General features: G+C 37.3%; 1 protein-coding gene across 2 annotated transcripts; it reads left to right on the top strand.

The window, feature by feature from the left end:
• The first annotated feature begins 279 nt into the window (after positions 1–279).
• On the top strand, positions 280–21,581 carry gal3st4 (galactose-3-O-sulfotransferase 4). 2 transcript variants are annotated; one of them, XM_051899770.1, is made up of 4 exons: positions 280–1,223; positions 14,622–14,732; positions 15,542–15,851; positions 17,123–21,581. In XM_051899770.1, exons 2-4 carry the CDS (start codon positions 14,626–14,628, stop codon positions 18,113–18,115), a joined length of 1,410 nt encoding a protein of 469 aa, XP_051755730.1. In that variant the 5' UTR covers positions 280–1,223; positions 14,622–14,625; the 3' UTR covers positions 18,116–21,581. The 2 variants fall into 2 exon arrangements, with proteins under 2 accessions (XP_051755730.1, XP_051755729.1); XM_051899769.1 differs by lacking the exon at positions 280–1,223 and adding an exon at positions 13,659–13,986.
• The last annotated feature ends 501 nt before the right edge of the window (positions 21,582–22,082 follow it).

The raw sequence follows: 22,082 nt of genomic DNA, 5'->3' as shown, positions 1-22,082 counted from the left end.
TTGTTTGGCTTTGGATATTGAATGTGAGCGAAACAGATGGGGGTCGCATAGTTTGGGTGTACAGTGACACATAAAACCTTGGAGTTGTCAGTTCTTCAGTGTCATAGCAAAGCAAAAGCTCCCACATTTATTTATTTCACATTTATTGACATTAAGTATGGCAAAAAGTAACATATATAAGGCATTATTACATGACTTTAGAATGAATTCAAAGAAAACAGAATATTTGAACATTTAAAAAATCATGTCACATAACAGGTCAATTTAAAATGAACTAGTGAGGGTAAAATGTGATTAAAATGAGGACATTCTTAATGGAGATATTGACAGGATATACACTTCCTAACTCTTTTAACCAAAAATAATACGTAATTCATGAATTTTAACTTGAAATTTTACACAAATGTATAATAATTTTTACATTTTTATTTTAAAAGTTTAATTGTAAACCTAAATTTTGGTCAGGTACTCATTTATAGCCTGTTTATAGGCCTACATATATTGACACACACATACACTCTTAAAAGTAAAACGGCAATGCCATAGAAGAACCATTTTTTGGTTCCCCAAAGAACCTTTCAGCGAATGGTTAAAAGAACCATTCTTAGTGTGAGGAACATTTTAAAACTCTAAAGAACATTTTTCACTATAAAGATCTTTTTGTGGAATGGAAAGGTTCCAAGGATCTTCATGGAACCATAGATGTCAATAAAGAACCTTTATTTTTAAAAGTATTGATTCATTTTAGATTAAATTAACAAAACCGTCACTTTTAATGCTGCAGTGCTGCAACAAAACACCGAAATGCAGTATGGTATTAAGATGTTGCAGGCAGCAGACAGGATAAAGTTACACTCTCCCTGTGGAGTGAAGAGAGCGCGCCGCGCATGCACGGTAAGAGCGCCGACAGACGGGGATACAGTAATGGATGGGGGTTGGGACAGATGGATTGTTTTAGCAGGCAGACGCGAGGAACTTCTTAAACGAGTAAGATCGCATTTAATGTAGTTTGAAGGACAGACAACTATCTCAGCGTGGTGGGCCGTTTATCAACACAAAACTTTGTTGCATTTGGTGCGAGTTTGTGGATAACGGAAGACTCGCGCATGGATTGATTCACAGGGAATGCTGGAGTGCCGCGCGAACTAACATTTCTTTGCTCTTGGAGTAAAGAAACAGCCCCAAATTTGCACTGACGCTATAAGTTCTGAGACACATTTTGGGTGAGTAGATATGCTAATATACAAACAAATACTAATAATGACAGTCTAAAGGTGCATTTCTCTTGTGACAGCCGCTCTTCCAACTTCAGCGTCGTCCAAGATTCATATTCAAATATCTTACTCTGACCGCACACAGTAAACTGACAGTTTCTTTCTGGAAACCATTTGCCCTGCGATTAAGTTTTACACTTTATTCGGTCTTCTGTATATTTCCTTTTATACTTTATTTACTTCTGTTTACTCTTGCCGTGAATACGTGTCGGGTCAACATATGGTCTAATGACATCCACCCTAAAGCGGTTTTCCGTTGCTATAGTCATCCCGAGTAATTACATAGATTATTCGGCTATGGGGTCGATTAGTGAGGGTAAGCTTGTTTAGCAGCTTTAGTCGCATGTGAACGGCCTGTGGAACAAGGTTGGACTATTGTCCACTCTCCAATTTTACACACAGATGCAACTTTCTGCAAAGGACCAACTGTTGTCTTGTTTTTCTCACACAAAGCGTAAAGGGATAGTGAACCCTCCAAAAGGGCTGTCATTACTCACTCAACCTTCAAGAGTTAGTTCACCCCAAAATTAAAATTCTGTCATTAATTACTCACCCTCATGTCGTTTCACACCCATAAGAGTTTTGTTCATCTTCGGAAGATCTTTTTGATGACAGAATGCTGTCAGATTTCCTTCCATTGACTGCCTTTGTAACTACCACTTTGACGCTTCAAAAACTTCATAAAGAGATTAGAAAATGTATCCTTATGAATTGTGCGGTTTAGTCCAAATTTTCTGAAGAGAATTGATCGCATGTTATGATGAAAATATTTAATTTAGGCTTTTACTCGCATGTAAACATCGATCAGCAAACATGTCAATGTTTACATGCAAGTAAAAGCCTAAATTAAATCATAAAATCAATTTTGAAATAATTGTTTATGTTATATAATTTGGTTGCAGTTATGCATTAAAAAAATTTAACTGGTAGTGTAAAATAGGCACATACTATCATAATATCGAAATATTGATCGATATACCCCTGAATCAAATCAAATCGTATCGTATCGCAGAACTTTTTGAGGTATAGGAAAATATTGTATCGCTGGCTATGAGAATCGATATTGTATCGAATCGTGACGAACTATCCGATTTACACCCCTAGTCATTACATTTTTACATTTACATTACATTTACATTTACTCATTTGGCAGACGCTTTTATCCAAAGCGACTTACAAGTGAGGAATACAACAAGCGAGTCGTCATGACGAGGCAAATAGACACAAAAAGTGCTCACAATACAAGTCTTAGGTAATGCTCAGAGTATCATAAGCTACAATAGAGAGGGATTAGAGGAAGTGAAACGATAGGTATACATTTTTATTTTTTTTATTTATTTATTTTTTTTATATTAAGATGAGGTTAAGTGCTCACGAAAGAGATGAGTTTTCAGCTGTCTTTTGAATATTGCCAGGGATTCTGCATTCCGGATAAAGGCAAGAAGATCGTTCCACCAGCAAGGAACAGTGAACGAGAATGTCCTAGAGAGTGATTTCGTGCCTCTCTGTGATGGTACCACAAGCCTTCGCTCCTTTAATGAGCGTAGGCTTCTGGTAGGAGTGTAGACTCGTAAGAGTGAGTGGAAGTAGGAGGGTGCAGAGCCTGTGGTAGATCTGTAAGCAAGCGTCAACGCCTTGAATTTGATGCGAGCAGCAATTGGTAGCCAGTGAAGAGAGATGAAGAGAGGCGTGACATGGGCTCTTTTGGGCTCGTTGAAGACGAGACGTGCTGCAGCGTTCTGAATCATTTGTAGAGGCCTGATTGTGCATGATGGCAGTCCAGCCAGAAGAGCATTGCAGTAATCAAGCCTAGAAATGACCAGGGCCTGGACCAGAAGTTGTGTTGCATGTTCTGTTAGAAAGGGCCTGATTTTCCTGATGTTGTATAGTGCAAATCTGCATGACCGAGTGGTCTTTGCAATGTGGTCTTTGAAGGTCAGTTGGTAATCAAGGATTACTCCAAGATTTCTGGCCGAATTTGATGGGGTAATAGAAGATGTGTCTAGCTGGATGCTGAAATCATGATTTAGAGTCGGATTGGCAGGGAAGACGAGAAGCTCAGTCTTTGCCAGGTTGAGCTGTAGATGATGTTCCTTCATCCATGCCGAGATGTCCGCCAGACAGCTTGAGATTCGTGCAGCTACTGTGGGATCATCTGGTTGGAATGAAAGGAAGAGTTGTGTGTCATCAGCATAGCAATGGTAGGAGAAACCGTGTGCCTGAATGATGGGACCAAGTGATGTAGTGTAAATGGAGAAGAGGAGGGGTCCAAGCACTGAACCCTGAGGAACCCCTGTGGTCAGTTGATGAGCTTTGGATACCTCCCCTCTCCAGGCAACCCTGAAAGACCTTCCTGTGAGATAGGATTCAAACCACGCTCCTGCCGTCACCACTGCCAACTCGCTACTCCTGCTCACTTCTAACTTGCACGAGTTTAAATATACTTTTCCCTCGCCACGCCCGCCTTGCAAATTAGCACTGCAAAAGCCTAAAGCCCGTGAATGGCTGCGAATCAAAACGAAACTCTGCTCAATTACGAGCAAATAACACCAATAAAGTCTGCAAACGCGCCTGTTATTCTAAACAAGTGCAATTAAAATACAATTATAGTCAAGGTACAAAATAGGACAAACACAGATACGAATTTAAATCCTTCCTAGTAGCAAATAATAAACGAAGCAAATGACCCACAACAGATATTAAGCAAAACACTTACGCGCTCCTGCCGTCGCCACTGCCAACTCGCTACTCCTATAGAGTTCAATGGAACTTGCGACCATAGTTGGCTAACGGTGCTTTTGGGAAACGCACACCTGACTGATTGACTTTATTGATTTTTTGAAGAATATCCTGGTCACTTTTTTATTATAAAATGAATAAGGACTGAAGCTTTCAAGCTCTGAAATGACAACAACAACAACAACAAAAACAACTTAACTATTAGGGCTGGGTATTGACACAATTTTCATGATTTGATTCGATTTCTATTTCAATTCGATTCGATTTGATATCGATTATTTTGGATGTAGTAAATCAGATACAGTACATGGCAAATTTTCTAGAGGTAAAAAATCTCTCAACTAATGCTGTAAACTACACATTTGAGTCAGTTGGTACTACATTACTATAATATTGAAGGTTAAAATTAACTTATTTATATACAAACACTTAAATTACACTCAATAATGTTTTTTTTAATAATAAATAAAGTTTAGAATTGCATAATCATATTTCTACTCCAATTCGTTTTTTTGAAATATAAACATTTAAATCGTGGCTGTCATAACTGATTTATTCAAACATGCATTAAATATTGAACACTGTAAAAAATGAATGTGATTTTAACTGTAAAATATTGTAAAAACGCTACAGAAAAAAATTGTAAATAGGTTAACCTTAAGTTCCAATATTATATACAGGGAAAAACTGTAAAAGCTCTAACCAGACATTTATGCAATTTTCACAGTAAAATGCTGTAAATTTTACAATTTACATACGTAAAAAAAACAAAATCAATGTAGAATTTACAGTCAAAATCTGTAAACTGATGTTCCCACAATTCCCTGTGTGACACTCCACATTTGAAAGTATTTTGTTTAAATAATCATGTTTCTTAATAGTTTTTGTTATCAGTTATGTACATTAGGGTTTTATGTTACATCTTCTGTTGTTTAATGAATGTTTATTGCATTATGTAAGTGTTGTGGATTACCATGATGATGTTTTGCATTTGCATGAATAACTCTGTGCACCTTCTTGTATTAGTCTATATTTCAGCTCGTAGAAAAGCTACTTGTGATGAACTCTGATTCTTCATGTGGCTTTCTCTTTTACCACCTGCATTATTATGGTGGTTGTCAGTATATGTTAAAGGTAAAAAACAGATTTTAGTAGTAGTGTGCATTGTTGAATTTATTGGTTTACATTCAAATTTTCTTAAAATACAGTTTTATACTGTAAAATGTACATTTTGTTCTGTAAATGTGTTTACAATTTTCCTGTATTTTTTACAAAATTATTCTGGCAACCACAGCTGCCAAAATTATTTTGTAAAAACTACGGAATTTTTTTTACAGTGAAGAACATTAAAAATTATGTAATGGTGCAAATATTTATCAGAATGCTGCTTTCTAGAGTTCACTTTTCTAGCTGACTAATGAGTTTATGGTCACTGAATATGGTTTTTCTAAATGTGACGTTACTTGACATTGTTTACAAGCTGTTTTATTGACGTCTTTCCGTGGTTGAAACACTGCTTGAGGTATTACACGAGACATGATACGGATTTCAGTAAGTTGTACTGAATCTTTTAACATACCTTCAGATGTTTATTCATGTTTATTTTGCGTTGTAACCGGTATTAAAGCGGAGAGGATGTTCACATGGGCTCCGTGCTGCCGCTTCTCTTTAACTGAGGCGCTACAGCGATCTGTCACGCCACATTAAACAGCGCCAAAACGGTATTTATTTTTTTTAATCTCATAATAAGATGGACGTCATTTGAAATCTGAAACTTTGCTTCATATCAAAAGTAACAAAGCGCAAAGATTATTGCGATTTATTTAATGGGAGGCGCGCTACAAGTTCTGTTCATTCATCAATTGAAAACAGACTAGACTAGTCGATTCTTGGGATTTAAGAATCGATATCGGTTCGTAAAAATGAGATCTATATTTTTTACCCAGCATTAACTATCATAAAAGTGACCCATGTGGCTTACAATATTTCTCAGATGAACTGAAATGTTGATTTGGATGATTTTGTTTCACAGTTTTATCACTGTTTCAGTATTGCCTGTGTTTTGTTTCTTGAAAAGAAAACATGGACGGACATTTTTCAGGAATCATAATTTTTAATTTCTACTCTCATATATTCTTAAAATTGTTTTAACTAGAGGTCTACCAAAGTTAAGCGATTCTTGGGTTTAAGTCTATATATAGGCATGCTTGTAAAGGACTAACTCAAGTTTGCACAAGTCAGTAAGCCAGCCTGTAGAACACTCAAAAATGTGTTGAACAGTGGCTTGAGCCCCTGCCACTTTGATCGCGAAAGTGAAAGTGCCCTTTGCGGTCACATCGCGGTGCCCCCGCGTTCCCATTTCTCCCCCTCGGAACGCGATTGCGACCCTGCCCTCGCGGAAGTCTGTGCACGCCACTGCGGTTGAACATCTGTTCTGATCGGATCCTAGACAGCATGGAAAAAATACTAGATGCAACTAACTTTATTATCATGTATAGGACAGCAAAAATAAATAAGTGTATCAAATTTTAAAAGGGAAGAGAAAACTGTTCACCTTTTTTTGTTGATGTCAAAGGCAGTGCACCTAATCACAGTAGCCAATTTAGGTAAATGCCAACATGGTCAGGTTGCGTGACATGCCCTTATCCTCAAAAAGCCATGAACAAATGAAACAAAAGTTAAAACAACTCAGATTAAATTAATTATGGGTTCACTTTCAGCTAGGATAAAATGTTTTGTGTAGTGAAATATTGGATGCAGAGAGAATGAAACCAAGACATTTAGAAACCAAACACTCTGTTTGCAAGTAAATAAATTTAGCTTTAGCAAGCCACCAATCAGAGTACTGTGTGAAGTGTCAACAGTCAGAACCATGCTTGCATGCAAATTTTCCATTCAGTTAACTATCATATATAAAAGTAAATGTTTTTATCGGCATTGATTGCTCATTAAACAACCTTTAACATTCATGGAATCTTTTGATTGTATAAACGGTTTCTTTATATTATGAAAATGTTCTTCACACAAAGAACATTTTCATAATATAAATTTTTAGGAGTGTTGCAACAAAAAAAGTTGTGTTTCTTTTAGTAAATGTGAACCAGAGACTGTTCTTTTTTAATCAGAAACCTTTTGTATCAAGACTGTTCCTTAGCAACTTACTACAAGGCACTGTTCCAGCAATTAGTGTACTGTAAGCTGCTTTAGAAACAGCATCTGCTAAATGGTAACTAATTGCATTAAGTAATCTACAAATCCAATTGTGCATCCAATATTTTTACAGATACAAAGTTGCCAGCATGTTTACATTTACTTACAACAAAACAAGTTAAGAATATTAATATAGCCAATGAGGTAAAAAAAAAAAAGAAAAAAAAAAAAAGGCAAATAAAATTAGGTACTGTAAAAGCCAGGAAACCAGATGTAGGAAATCTAAACCTGATGTCTGCCTCATTGAAATTCATACAGTGAAATGTGTGTATGATCCTTAGTAGCAATATATGTCTTTGTACATTACAATTCCTTGTTCCTTAGTCTACAGTAACATACAAACAAGTTCAGATTTCTTTCAAAAATGTACGCATGGCGTATAAACAATTTGTTTGTTCGGGGTGAAATTTACCCCTAGGGCAAAGACAGTTGATGTGTATCAGGTAATACAGGTGCTCGACTAATATAACAATGAGCATTTCACACCTTACCTTTGTGGGGATACAAAAAATAATGTGTAAAAACTTTGTTTGCTTGCTCAAAAAGCACTGATGTTGTAAGTAATGTGTATGCTGTGACAAAATCAGAATCCTTTCCCTCAACAAAATCCAAACACAAGTGGTCACCAGAGACATTAAAACAAGGTGTAAATGGCCATCTGTCTCACCTGACCACTTGTGATGCCGGGCCTCAAAAATAACAGATCCTTTCAAGTTAATTGTTTATAAGCTTTTGGAACTGCTTACTTGGATATGCTTACAGGATTGAGTGAGTGTTACTGGTTCTATTTAGAGCTCTATGTCATCCCAAGAATCCCTGAAGCAGTTTTGCAGTTTTATTAGATTTCTTCTGGTGAGCGGGTGTTAGTTAATTACATATCTAGACTGCATGCCAGTGTCTTCTGCACTGCTATTCAGCATCTCTTTGTTGCATTGTCCTCGCTCCAGGCAACACTGAACACAGTGCAACACTGTAATTCATGATGTCCGATTCATGAACAAATGACTCTTAGACAAATTACTGATTATGAGTTTATTTAAACAGATTTTCTATTAAATTATTAGTCAAATTTTTCTAATAATTTAGTCTTTCTTAGAGTCAACTGCAAGCTCGTATTTAGATCTGCCTCCATTTAATCAACAACCCTGCATTTTTTTCTTTTTCAATAATCCATTCCATGTAGATGTATGTCTCAATACAGACATTGCAACTGTAAATGAACAAACACTTCAATATTATATTGGTTCAGATCACTAAAACAAAAAGTAGTGCCATGTCTGACAATTGAGATTTAATTTCACTAATTTGAGACTATATAACTTTTCAAATCATAGGCCTATAATAGCTGAATTAAGCTGTGTCCGAAATCACATACTATATAGTAGATAATACATTTGGTTTCAAAAATTACTTTAATTTAATTAAAAAAAGTATGTTCAATATTAGTGGTTCCCAAACTGGGATAGGCCTACGTGTACCCCTGGAGGTACGTGAGGTGACAGAGGGGGTTCACAAACAAAATGCTGAGTTTTGCCCTTCATTTAATTCCCACCTTAAAATAGCATTACAACTGAGTATGTATTTCTAACAGGCAAAATGCAGCATCTGGTATAAAAACGGAAAAATGGTAGTCCCGTAGAAGGTTAAATACATAACATGACATCCAATCAAATTACTTCATATTTTTTGGTCAAAACTGTCTGCATCTACACAAGCAGCGGGCATAAGATAGTCTGTGTGCAAAGTAGGGGTGCAACGGTACTCACGGTTTGGTTTGTATCACGGTTTTAGGCTCACGGTTTCAGTACAGTTCAGTATGTGCTATGCTCAGGTAAAAAATGACTACTGTCAAATAAAAATAAAGAAAATAAGAACAAATAATCAAACGGCACAAATAAATACAGTAAAGCAAAGATACAAATAAATAAAGCTTTTCAGGTTTTTCATGTATCCAGTTTTCAGGTACAGAATTTGAATAAAGTAGCTAATAAAATGTAAAACAACATTTCATGTAATCTTCACTGTATAAATTAAATAAAGATCAATCATTATTAATTATTAAGTTACTATTCAGTCATGAGCAATGAGTGATTTCCTTGTCTTTTGTTGTTTGATTAACAATAAAACATTCAGACAGCAGGAATGCAAGGGCTGCTGTCTCTTTAAGACATAATACACGGATCAGTACACTGATACTGAACACATGCGTTCTTTCTCAAGTGTTTAAGTTCACTTAAGACATAACCGACTATGCTTGCTAGGATACTCGCCAAGACCGGCATGTTGACATAATTTTGTGTGAATTTGTCCGTTCAAGAACAAGACTTGAAACCTCAATATTTGCGTGCTGTACATGCGCTTCCACGTGCGCGCTTCGGATGAGTGCACAAATCTTCTCACAGAGCTTGCGCAAGTTCTCTTTTGCGCCTTGCACTCGAATGTTTAAACTGGCAAGGCTTAAATGAGTTTAGTTTAAACGCAGATAGCAACGTGTGCTGTTCAGGTCTCACCTGCGCTCGTGCGCTATCAATACCCGGGTGATGATGGCGTAAATGACTGCTCATATAGAGCATGCGGCACTTGCATTGAACAAAGTTTAAGGGAAGCCAGAATGCGTATCCATCGACAGAAACATACATTAGCCTAACTCTGTCTGTCTGTTTTATTTATTTTCTGCAAACCATATTATAGATGCTTATGCGTCGTCAGATATGATATGAACCGCGGTGCAAGTGCGTGCCGAACCGAGTGTGCACAACGGTATGGTTCGATTTTTTTTACCGAGAACCGTTTCACCCCTAGTGCAAAGTATGCTACATCGTAGGCTGTGTGTAAGACGCGTAGTCTATGGAGTAGCCTGACATGGACCTCTCCAAAAATGTAACAACGCTTCAATTCTACGCGGACCACAAGCGCTGTGATTGGTCTGCTAGAACCCCTCCCTCAGGTCAAAAAACTGTGGTGTTTCGTTAGTGAACGAATTTGCGGCTTTGAACAAATCGGGAGAGGCAACATGACATACATTTAATAGGGGTTAGAAAAACTTTGCCTTTATAAAGGTAAAAATGCATCTGAAAATCTATTTAAGGGGGCAAATATTGTCCCTTAAAGGTGGGGTATGTATTTTTTCAACAACGCTGTTGGACATTGTTGATATTTGAAATCAACCCAAACAAACCCTCCCCTCTCTTCATTGCTCCGCCTCCAAAACTCACCCTCCAATCTTAACCACCCTGCTCCGAGTCAGTCTCGAACCCCGGCCCGTCTGCTGCTGGCAGGCAACGCGTTCTCTAGCACTTGTCAGTGTGCAGTGGTTTACCTGCTCAACTCTCACTATCTGGCCACTGTTACACACGCAATGTGAGAGTGGATGTCTGTTCATCACAGCTGACACGCAACAAAATGCTTCACGAAAAATAAAGTGCAGATGATGAACGAACGACAAGGAAGCACAAAAAATGAACGTACAGTACACATGAGTAAACACAAACAAGTGTTTGTTGTTAGTCGCCAACAGCACAGCAGCTCCAGACAATCAATGACACTCAAACCCAGTGTTACTCACATGAGAAGTGGAATCAAAGTAGACTCCGCACCTGTTTTCAGGCCTTCCCGCTTAGCTGTATCCTAGTAAGGCTGCATATCTCGGCTGCCACATCATCAAGCTCTGTCAAATGTCTCAATTGAAAGGATCCTTTAAAGAAAACCTTTGTTTCGTGTCCTTCCTTCGGCCTGTTTTAAAGGATGCATCGAGTGTAACCTTTGCATCCTCCAATCACAAACACAATCCTTTGCACACATTCTAGTTCACAAAAAGAATTAACGGAAAATGAATCGGCATTGAGATTGTCCAATTTCCCTACATAATGCAAGACAAAAAAATATTTTTGAGATAAAGGCATTATGTTTCTTTTGTTTTGTTGTAAATGAATCACACAATGTTAAACCGTGCGTAATGTAAGCCACTGGGAGACCACAGATTGTTGTCATTACCTGTACTGCGTTAATAGAAAGCCAGTTGACATAAAGGTTTTTAAATATATAGTTTTTTTATAAATTATAATTTGAATAGTATTTTCGTGTCATGACCGCAGGGACTTATTAGACCATCTCATTCTAGTGTTCAATGCTGAGGAGGCCTTTCCTGTCCCAATTCGATGGCTCCTTCAAATACGGCCTCCAAATGCATCCTTCGTTTCCCGTGAAATGAAGGATACAACAGATGGATCCTTCACGGCCTTGCCTACCCCAGAATTCATTGTGCGCCAGTGACTACAGGATTTTTTTTTTTTGAGAAATTGCCGAATTACTCTTTTAAAAGTAAGTATTGGGTTTCAACTTACTCTAATAGTTAATAATACAAATGTAAAAAAACAAAACAAAAAAACTTTAAAGCGGTTCAAATGTTGACTTATATCTTACTAGATGCAATTATACTTTATTATATACAGAAATGGACTATGGTGAACATATTTAGACAGTTTGTGAACCCTGTTTTGTTTTCAGACCATTTAATATAACTTTCAAAAAAGTCTCATACAAATGTTATTGTCACTCATCAACGGCAGCTGTCACAGTTGCTAGGAGACAGTAACAATCCTCAGGAGGCTAGACCATCCCATTTAACAATGCCCGTTTCAACCTTTGTGGCCTATGAAGGTGTGTTTTTTAAAGTCAGAGTCCTTCGAAGGATGCAGACTCTAAATTGGGAAGCAGCTGTTGAGTAGACACGCTCCCTTGTTCAATATCGAGGGGTCGAGGGTCTGTCCAAATAAACTTCCCTCATCCACTTGACGAAGTTGAACGCACTTCAAAATGGTGGTGGGGATTCCACCGAGGGGAAGTGCTTAAGGAAGTTCGCAAGTGTATGTCTAAAAGTGGAGTTAAATGCAGCCTAGGATGCAGACTTCCGTTTGAGAAGCACCCTACGCCTTTCACAAATCCACTTCTGTGGCCTCATGGGATAGTAACATGCCCATTGGATGCGCACTTCCGAATCTCAGTGGAAGTAGTAGGTCATCTGGGTACTTTTTGTCTACTGTTTTATGAATACTATGCATTCAGACATACTACTCGGCTCACAAACTGTTTTTCGCATGGGGGAGACCGGGGATGGTTTGTGTTAGATGTCTCAAATATGGATACATGGTAGCCACATTTGTCTTCTACAAAGAAATCTCACTTGGATGTGTACTGCCTAATCACAGATTATGTGAGTTAATGTAAAATACAAAGAGTTCCATTGTTAAAATCTACCCCACTACTAGGGTGAGTTTGTAACACTAGCTGGGGATAGATGTAACACGGATGTAATTTGCTGAAATAACATCCACACTATCCAATTTTTGCATAAACATCATTGAAGAACAAAGAAAAACAGTTTTGAACAACGTGAACCATTTAAACTGACAAAAAACATTGTTTTTTTTAGAACCTGAAATGTAGCCCAAAGCAATTGCCACACTTGTTTGTCTGAATGTGCATGTAAAGGCCTGTGTATACTTATTTTTCCGAGTTCTGCTCCGCCTTGCGCACGGTTGAGCGCACAAGACTTTCAGAGTATACTCCTTTGGCCATGAGTTCAGACAGACGTGTTCAGCGCGTGTACATTCTATATAGTATGAATGTGTGTAGTATGAATATAATTAGGATAGACTACATCCGCCATGCTGTCATTATCAGCTAACTGACCTACCAGCGTCAGTTACGTCGCTTCACTGCCATTCACAAGTAGTAGGTCTACTACTCTTTTATGAGTACTGTGAATTTGGACATTCTTCTTTTGCCACATACTGTTTTTCGCACTACTGTATAGTAGGGAAGTATGCGATTTCGAATGCAGCCAAAGTGTTACATCTCACCCTGTGTTACAACACTCCCTGTTCTCCCACTTGCATGGAAGTAGGCATATTCACAAGGCTAGACTTGGCAAAAGTAAGTGAACAAAGATTTAAAAAGTTATACTTTTGTGTTGATCTTGATGTGTGAGGTCTTGATGTTTTTAAAACTAGCTACTTTACATGCAAAGTTCATTTTATTCAAAATAATAGTTTATAACACATCTGAACAAGCTAAATCAATGTCTTTGGGATTACTAAGGCTACAGGCAGGTGAGTTTTTATTTTATTTTATTTTAATTTTTTATCTGGGTTGGAGCTAAACTCTGCAGGAGAGCGACACTCCAGGACTGATGTTGCCCATCCCTGATCTAACATATCTATCGCAATAATAATAATGAAAAAAAAACTGCATGTATACCTCTAATGCTCTAAAAAATATTATAAAACATCGAAGAGTACTGTATTCGTGGCAATCTCATTTGTTTTTAATAATGATGTTTACTTATGTGCTCCGCTTGCAATAATGCCTGCGCTTATCGTTTCTGCAAATTTGGATTTGTGCTTGTAAGCAAAGAGCAGGTCTGACGTCAGACCTCGACTCATATAGCAGCAGACTGGTCCCTAAACACCCGCCCACACATTCACCCAAAACACAAAGCAGTCCCTTTTCTCCGTCGTAACCTATCGAGAAACTGAAGCGAACCGCATGCATGTCAAAGAAACGGGAAATTTAACGCACTTGAGAGCAATCGTGCAGGCGCTCTGTTGTCGGACCATGTACGCACGGATGGAGCACATACATTACACAGACGTCGTCGGGCGGATTTGAAAGGCATCGGCCGAAATGCACCGTGGCTGTTGCCAAGCGCCGATCTATAGTGATACCGGCCGGATTTTATCATGGCTTTCAGACGGTCAGCTCGGTAAGTGTGTCAGGCTCAGACTGCGAGGCGCAATCTGTGATTTATGACAGCGGTAGTCTGTCTTTGTCCGAACGAATTCTGCAACACCCTTTTCAACAAGACGAGACAAGCGTATGGAAACAAAGGCCATTTTTTTGCATCTATTCTGTCCCTCAGACTGTTTAATTTTCCTCTACATCTGTTTTCATGCAAATATAATTTAGTTTGCAGTGAAGCACTACACAAAAGTCTGTTCGCTTTGATCAAAGCCTGAGTAGCAGAGAGTCTAGTTGCTGATATAGCGACATACATAAGGCATGGAAAATAGTTTTAGATAGCAGCCTTTAATGTTTTTGTATGTGTTTATTATATGTGGATTTGATATGATAACAGATACACCTGCCTGTTTGTCTTTTCCTTTTTCCTGTCATGTTGAATGTCTTCTCCATTTTCCGCCACTTCTCTGTCATGTCACTTTTGTGTTTATAATCACGGCTTCTCCTTTCTAACACATTCCACACTTCGAATGCACACGTTCTCCCTTTTATTGTCCCTTTGTTGGTTATTTATCATTTCATATTATATTAATGAACATTTCACTCTCCTGTGCTGCACAATATCACAGTCGAAGCTAACCGTCCTCTTCTTGGTCATAGGAGAATGCGGTGGCTGGGATGTTATCGGCTGGGGCCCATATGGAAAGCACTCCTGGTATTTGTTGTCATCGCTTTTGCTGGGCAACTACTGGGAGTCATCTTCAACAAGAGGCAAGAAAATGTTCCCCTTTCTATTTTCATTCCTTCTCACATACCAATTTTCCTCTTTTTTTTTTTTTTACTCTACTGTACTCTACAGCATTTATAAAACATTGCTTTAATGCATATTATTGTCATTTGTTTCTGGATTATTTCCTGCAGCAAAATCTGATAATGCTATATAGGCTAATAACTTCTAATAACTAATAATAATAATAATAGCTAATAACTGACATGGGCTAAAGGCTTTTCTGATAAGGAAATTTACTTCCTTGTTTATCCAGAAATTAAGTAAATGTAAATGCTGTCATCATTTGTTTATTCTAATGTCGTTCCAAACCTGCATTACTTTATTTCTTCTGTTGAACACAAAGGAAGATATTTTGAAAAGTAAGGTTCAAATGACATGAGGATGAGTAAATAATGACAGAATTTTTTTTAATAAACTATCCCTTTAAGAAATGGTGTTTATCCAGTCAAGAGTATTGTGTAATTATTCTTCTATATGGTATCTTATGCAATTATCTTAAGTAAATATGCATTTCACATTCTCAGAATATCTCTGAATTCATTATGAGGTAATCTATTCCCACCCATTCTCTTTGAAGTGTTTATTCTCTACTTCCTTAATCACTTTATCTCAATTATCTCTATTGTGTAATTATCTGTAACCTGACAGGCCTTTTTGTCTTGTTTAACTTCTTCTCCTCATTTTACCCTTCATCCCGTCATTTTTCTCTTATTATATTGAGTAGAACAAGAGATTCATTTTCGTTCTTGTTATCATTTTTATGTCATAATTTGTTCTTTCTCTCCATTAGCTGGATGCAGCCAGAGAGGCCTCACTCCCTCTACTCTCTTCCCTCTGAGAATTCCCAAGGGGCCTCTCTGGGGTCTTGTCAACCCCACATCCACATCATGTTCCTGAAGACTCACAAGACAGCAAGCAGCACCGTTCTCAATTTGCTCTATCGTTTTGGAGAGGAGCGGGGCCTTAAATTTGCCCTGCCTGTGGGGTACCAATTTGGCTACCCGCTGCCCTTTATTGCCCAGAGAGTGAAAGGATACAGAGGCCCTCACGTGGCAGAATTTGACATTATGGGAAATCACATGCGTTTCAACAAACCAGAGGTACAGCATATGGTAGCTGGCATTTTCTCGGACAGCTCTGTTGAACTCACACTCTGTGTTCACACATATTTTAATCAAATTAATTAGGTTTCTAAGCAACAAAACTGATTTAATTCCTTAGTATTAATATTGTTTTTATGGCCTAAAACAGTTTGGGCATCAAAAACCTTTCTTTCTGACACTAGGGGCCAGTTGTTCAAAAAGTTTAATCTAGATCAGAATGATCTGGATTTGGAAATCCCATGTTTTGCTATCCAGTATCAGGTAATCCATCTTTTTTGTGCTGGTTTTTCAAAGCAAAATTGGATTGGATCACCCTGATCCAGATACACACTTTTCAGATTAACAATTCTGGATTACTAGCTCTATGGAGTCCCTAAAGAAACATGTTGATAGAAAGAATATGAGAGGGGGGTGGGGGAGGGGTGGGAATAAACATTTCAATGCTTTCGCGTTCTCTCAGAAAAGTTTTGCTTGGCATTCGTCCGAGAAACTTTGCGTTCGCTCTCAAAGAACTTTTGACTGGTACATCTCTTATTATTGTGCCAGTGTAGTTTACAAACATTAATTTAAAAAAACACTTTGAATTGAATATAATATTTTTGTTTGATATTTACAGCTGTTTGGGGATTATTTTATGGCACCAAAATCTTTTTTTTACTTTACAGTATTACCGAAAGGCTAAATATGTAGCCTAATGTCTACTTCTAATTTATTACTTTAACAGTTAAACTAATCAAGAGAAACATGAAAAATGTGTGTATGTATATTACATGATAAAAATGTTGTATTTTTTAGACCAGTTTTAAAGTTTTATTACATTTTTGTTTCTGAAATCCACTCTTCTGATGGGATCAGTATAATCCAGATTTTTTGGATCAAAGGTATCCCAATCTTACTAAAATGTTTTGAACAACACAAATTGATTTTATTTAGATCAAAACCAAGATTGGATTTTGTGATCTAATCTGCTTTTAGAATCCTTATTTCTTTTTGAACAACCAATTTTCAAGATTTGATCCAATCTGATAGCCAAAATCAGATTACTTTTGAACAACTGGCCCTAGGTGGCCCTGGCTTTTTTTCCCCTGGTGAGATACTAATTAACTAAATAATTACTTTAATAGCATGTTTATTTTCTTTTAGTCCAAAATCTGGATTTGTTAAGCAGAAAAAACTGTAGAAATCTCCTCTTCTATAACCATTTATATTTGAGTTCAGTTACTTGATTGAAATTTGGAATGTTATTCTCTTTTTCACTTTTGTTACAGGTTGAAAAGGTCATGCCAGCAGACACCTTCTATTTCTCCATCCTTCGAGACCCTGTGGCGCTAGCTGAATCTTCTTATGCCTACTATAAAAACGTTGCCCCTGCCTTCAGGCGTGCCAAAGGACTGGGTGATTTTGCAGACAACCCCTATAAGTACTACGACCCCAGACTCCGAAACAACCATTATGCCCGCAACCTGATGTGGTTTGACTTTGGTCTGGACCATACCTCCAACTTTAGCCTAGCTCTGGCCAGGCGCGGTGTGGCAGCAGTGCGTCGGAATTTCAAGCTCATTCTTCTCTCAGAGTATTTTGACCAATCTATGGTGCTGCTGCGCCACGCTCTGTGCTGGCCGCTAGATGCTGTGGTTTCTTTTAGCCTAAACGCCAGGCAGCAAGTGTCCAGTGGAAGGTCAGGATGGGTGGGCAAAGCTGCAGCTCCAGCCCCTTTGGCTTTAACAGACAAGCAAAGATCAAAATTACGTGAGTGGAATGCGCTAGACTGGCACCTTTACCAAGCTTTTAATCTTACTTTTTGGCAGGAAGTAGAGCGCTTTGGGCGTAGTCGAATGGAGACTGAGGTGGCCTTGCTTAGGACCAAACGGGAGGTTCTCACTCGCATTTGCTTACGCGACGGCGGCCGCCCCATAGAAGCCAGTCGTATCCGAGACAAGACCATCCGCCCTTTCCAGAGTGGATTAGTGAAGATCTTGGGTTATGAGTTGCAGACGGGACTGGACAACGCCACGTGGGAAGCTTGCCTACGCATGATCAGGCCTGAGATTCAATACAAAGACTTGCTGGATCTTCGGCAATTCCCGCGTGCCCAGCAACCCCCAGTCGCTGGAGGGCTTCCAATAAGGAGGGAGTCCTTGAAACTCAGGACCGAAGACCGTGGGGGAAAGAGGCTTGTGGAAAGGGACTGGGATGGGACCATTCTGTTTCGGAATCAATCGTTAGATCATCAGATTGATTCAAAAGTAAGATTTAGATAGTGAGCTAGTTGCACCTTTTTGCCTCAAGGTCAGTAGTTCTGACCCATTTTGGCTCCATGGGCCTCTGTGCTGCACTACTAGAGGAGAAGGGATATCCAAGACATACAACACACCACTTTGTCATCGGCTCTTTCTCCTCATCTTGCCCTTCTACACGCTAATTTATACAACGCTAAGTGTCAGAGTGAAGAAGAGGTACATTGCAGTGGCTGGTGTGATATAATGGTGCAAACATGCCAGATGGTGGCTAAGTGCAAAAAGCTCGCTGTTGGTGAGTTTGACATTGAGAAGATGCTGCTTCTCTGTCCATGACGAGCCATGGTTTGGTACGAAAACGCAACTTAGCAGTATACATGTCATGTAAGTGGTTGCAGTGTAGGGATGGGCGATATGGACTTAAAAAAATAAATATTTTCTTGTATTTATTGCGATAACGATGTCAATGATTATATAAACGTAGTACCATTCACCACTGTTTTAGCTACAAAAAAAAAAAAACAGTAAAAAATCCAAACACCAGCCCTTGCAGAAATGAAAAAGTTGCAGATTTACTTTAAATTTACAAATTTACTTTAAGTTTACATGTAGCACGTCAATTCTGCGTGGTATGTAAGACTCTCTCGCTCTTTCTTTGAGTGTGTGAGAAAGTTTTACTGGTATACCAGTAGATATCGCCCATCCCTATTGCAGTGTTTCAAACACACTGTTAAAACCCACTTTTAATCAGATAAAGTATTTTTGGTACATTAGTGTTTAAAAGTTTGGGGTCAGTATGTTTTTTTTTTTTTTTTTAAAGAAATGAATACTTTATTTAACAGGGATGCATTAAATTGATCAGAAGTGACAATAGAGCCATTTATAATGTTACAAAAGATTTGTTTCAAATCAATGCTATTCTTTTTTGAACTTTTCATCCTACTAAAAATGTATTACGTTTTCCACAAAAATATTTGTTAAAATAAATTACAGTAATGATTTCTGAAGGGTCATGTGACACTGAAGACTGGAGTAATGATGCTGAAAATTCAGCTTTGCCATCAAAGGAATAAATTACTTTTAAAATATATTAAAATAGAAAACAGAATATCATAATAATATTTCACAATATTACTGTTTTTATTGTATTTTTGATCAAATAAATGGTTAGCATAAGAGACTTCTTTAAAAAAAAAAAAAAAAGGAAAAAAAGACCCCAAACTTTTGAAAGTGTTAGTGAACATCTAGTATCACTACCAACTAAAAAGCTTTTGCATCCAATGAAATAGCAATTTGATATTGGAAATGCATTTGAATTTGTTTATGGTACAAAAAACATGGATATCCATTTGCTGTATGAAGAAATTCCACATAAGTGGATTCACAGACCCTTCATTGTCTGGCACACATGATTCAAACAGTGGTACTGTTCAGAGTGGCTGGAATTTCATTTTATATCCATTTATATGGGTAATTATTCAACAGGAATCCTGATGGCGTTTTCTAATCGAATACATTGCAAACTTTTGTTTTATATGCCTCACATTCAGTTTAAAAAACTGGGAACTGAGAGAAGCCACAAAAGCAGACTTGCAATAGTTCGATTTTCCGTGAAACAGTATAAGCTATCATGATTTCCCTGGGTCTGTGAGAACAACATCTCCAGTTTTTAACACTGTGAAATAATATGACCATTCATAAAGGGCAAAATGGGCTGTAGATTTGTATTTATTAACCTCATTGATTGGCCAATGCACTTCCTGTAACAGTCTGTTTACCTCTTGATGTTTGCTAGAGTTTGATATTTTCAGCATTTTTATTTTGATGTTTTGAGTAAAAAAAGATGGTGAATGTTTATTAGCATGGTAAATGCGGTCATTTCTGAGGCCTGTCATAGACACTTTATTGACCAGAAAAAACTCCACCTGAAATTCCAAAACTCAATGGTTATTTTGCCTTACAGTTAGTACCTTTGTGAAGCAGTGCTTTAATATCAAAGCTTGCTGTATTTATTATGCTTTTGTATAAATTTCTCTGTGTATCTACTGCATTTATACTCTAAAACTAAAATGTTTTTTCTCTTATTGTGAGTGCTGAGAAAACGTAGTGTAGAAATTTGACTGGAATGCACTGTGCAAATTGCCCCATGTATAAATACAGCCAGCTTTATGCAAATTTCAGTCCGCAGAGAAAGACGATATCTGACATTACAAATTAATTTATTTCCTCTGTTCTAATTCAGATGTTGAAATGAAGAAAACACTAGGTATGCTCATTCATGTGTCATTTATTGTATAGTTAGGATTTATATGCATGACTATAATTAGCAATCATTTCCTTGTGTAACTGATAAACAACTGCATATTTTGACTTGTATTTTAACACCCCATTCCATTTTAGTTTGAATTGTACTATTGCCAGTTAATTAACTGTCTTTATCACTGAATTTTCCATCCACAGTAGCTTCTGTGTTTGCAGATCACATGCAGTTATTGATGGAGCTAAATTCAAAAATAATTAAATGATTTAAATTCAAATCTTAGAAAAAAGATTTTTGTTCAGTAAACATGGAGTGAAAGAAGATGCATTTAACTGATTATATTTTACAAAAAAGACTTGATTTGAAAGTCTTAATGATCCATTTTGATAAGACCCTTTTCTCTTTAAAAACTCTGATGTTGGCTAATTTAATGCTTCTGGCATTAAAAAGAAAATATTAATGCTACTGCTGTAAAACATTTTGAAGAAATTCACCCTAAATTGAATTTAAGCATTGATTTCCTGTTCAGCTTGAGATGTATAATAGCTTTTACATTCATTCACCTCATTTTAGTGAATACTCTGTAATAAGACTTAAAGTCTGGCAATATTGTGCTGTAATACCTGCGTGTCATACAAAACAGTAGGTTCTGCGTCTTCATGACTCTTTAGGTAGATTACCTGTGGTACTGCAATTTAAAGATAAACCAAAGAGGTACTGATGTTTCTGTGCTTGGAATCTTGATATGACAAAAATTGGCACACAGTTTTTCATTATATTCATTGACTGGAAAATTAATTCAGAAGGTGTGCAAGGGGGCAAATGCAGCCTACATTCTGTGTCTTTGCAGATTTGATCCAACTGACATCAACTATCATATCATAAGAGAAGAAAAAAACACAGGCAGAAAGTTAATTAAAAAGTGTTCATTTTTTCCATGCTACACTGCTCTTACAACACAATCTATAAATCAGTACGAGTCAATCAGTTTCATTTGAGCAGGATAAGTAAACTCATTAATGTCTGTTCTGCACTTTTGAGGCCATAATGCGATTCACATGATGTTTCTGGTTGGGTTTCTCTTTGTCTGAGATTTTTCAAACCTGTTTACCATATTTATTATTTTTCTTTGTTACTTGAATATATGGGGAAACCTCTGTAAATATTTGAGTGTGATCAACCTGATTTGGGTTACTTGTATGTAGTAAAATAAAACAACTTAAACTTTTACGACTTTTGTGATGAATTTGTTTCGGATATGTTTTTTAATAGTATTGGGCCCGGTTTCACAGACAGGGCTTAGCCTAAACCAGGATTAGGCCTTAGTTCAATTAGGGCATTTAAGTAACTTTTCTAAACTTGTCTTAGACAAAAATATATCTGATGTGCATCTTGAGACAAAACAATTGCACTGACATATTTTGAGATATCAGAGCAAGTTTCTTTCAGTTGAAACAGTTCAAACATGCATTTTAGTCTAGGACTAGCTTAAGCCTTGTTTGTGAAACCTGGGTGAGTGTCCTTATCAATGATCTCTGTACTGAATGAGATAAGGTCAATCTACAGAGTGCATATTTGATATACAAAGTTAAACAATGGAAAAATAGGCTGGAACTGGAAGTTTGCTGTCTTTCCATGTGTAGCCTGCAAATAACACATGGAGCTTCATATACTCTCAGAGACAACTTTATCATGTTTTAATTTGATTCAAAGTTCAATATGCAAACATTC

This window comes from Ctenopharyngodon idella, chromosome 7 (assembly GCF_019924925.1).
Source record: "Ctenopharyngodon idella isolate HZGC_01 chromosome 7, HZGC01, whole genome shotgun sequence".
NCBI classification, from domain to species: Eukaryota; Metazoa; Chordata; class Actinopteri; order Cypriniformes; family Xenocyprididae; genus Ctenopharyngodon; species Ctenopharyngodon idella.
This window is presented reverse-complemented; position numbering and strand designations above follow the sequence as displayed.

Excerpts from the sequence above, each read along its gene's own strand:
- gal3st4 (XM_051899769.1), top strand. The coding sequence starts at position 13,964 with ATGGCTTTCAGACGGTCAGCTCG. Across the intron at positions 14,733-15,541 it reads GGAGTCATCTTCAACAAGAG|CTGGATGCAGCCAGAGAGGC; the intron begins GCAAGAAAATGT and ends TCTCTCCATTAG. Across the intron at positions 15,852-17,122 it reads TGCGTTTCAACAAACCAGAG|GTTGAAAAGGTCATGCCAGC; the intron begins GTACAGCATATG and ends CTTTTGTTACAG.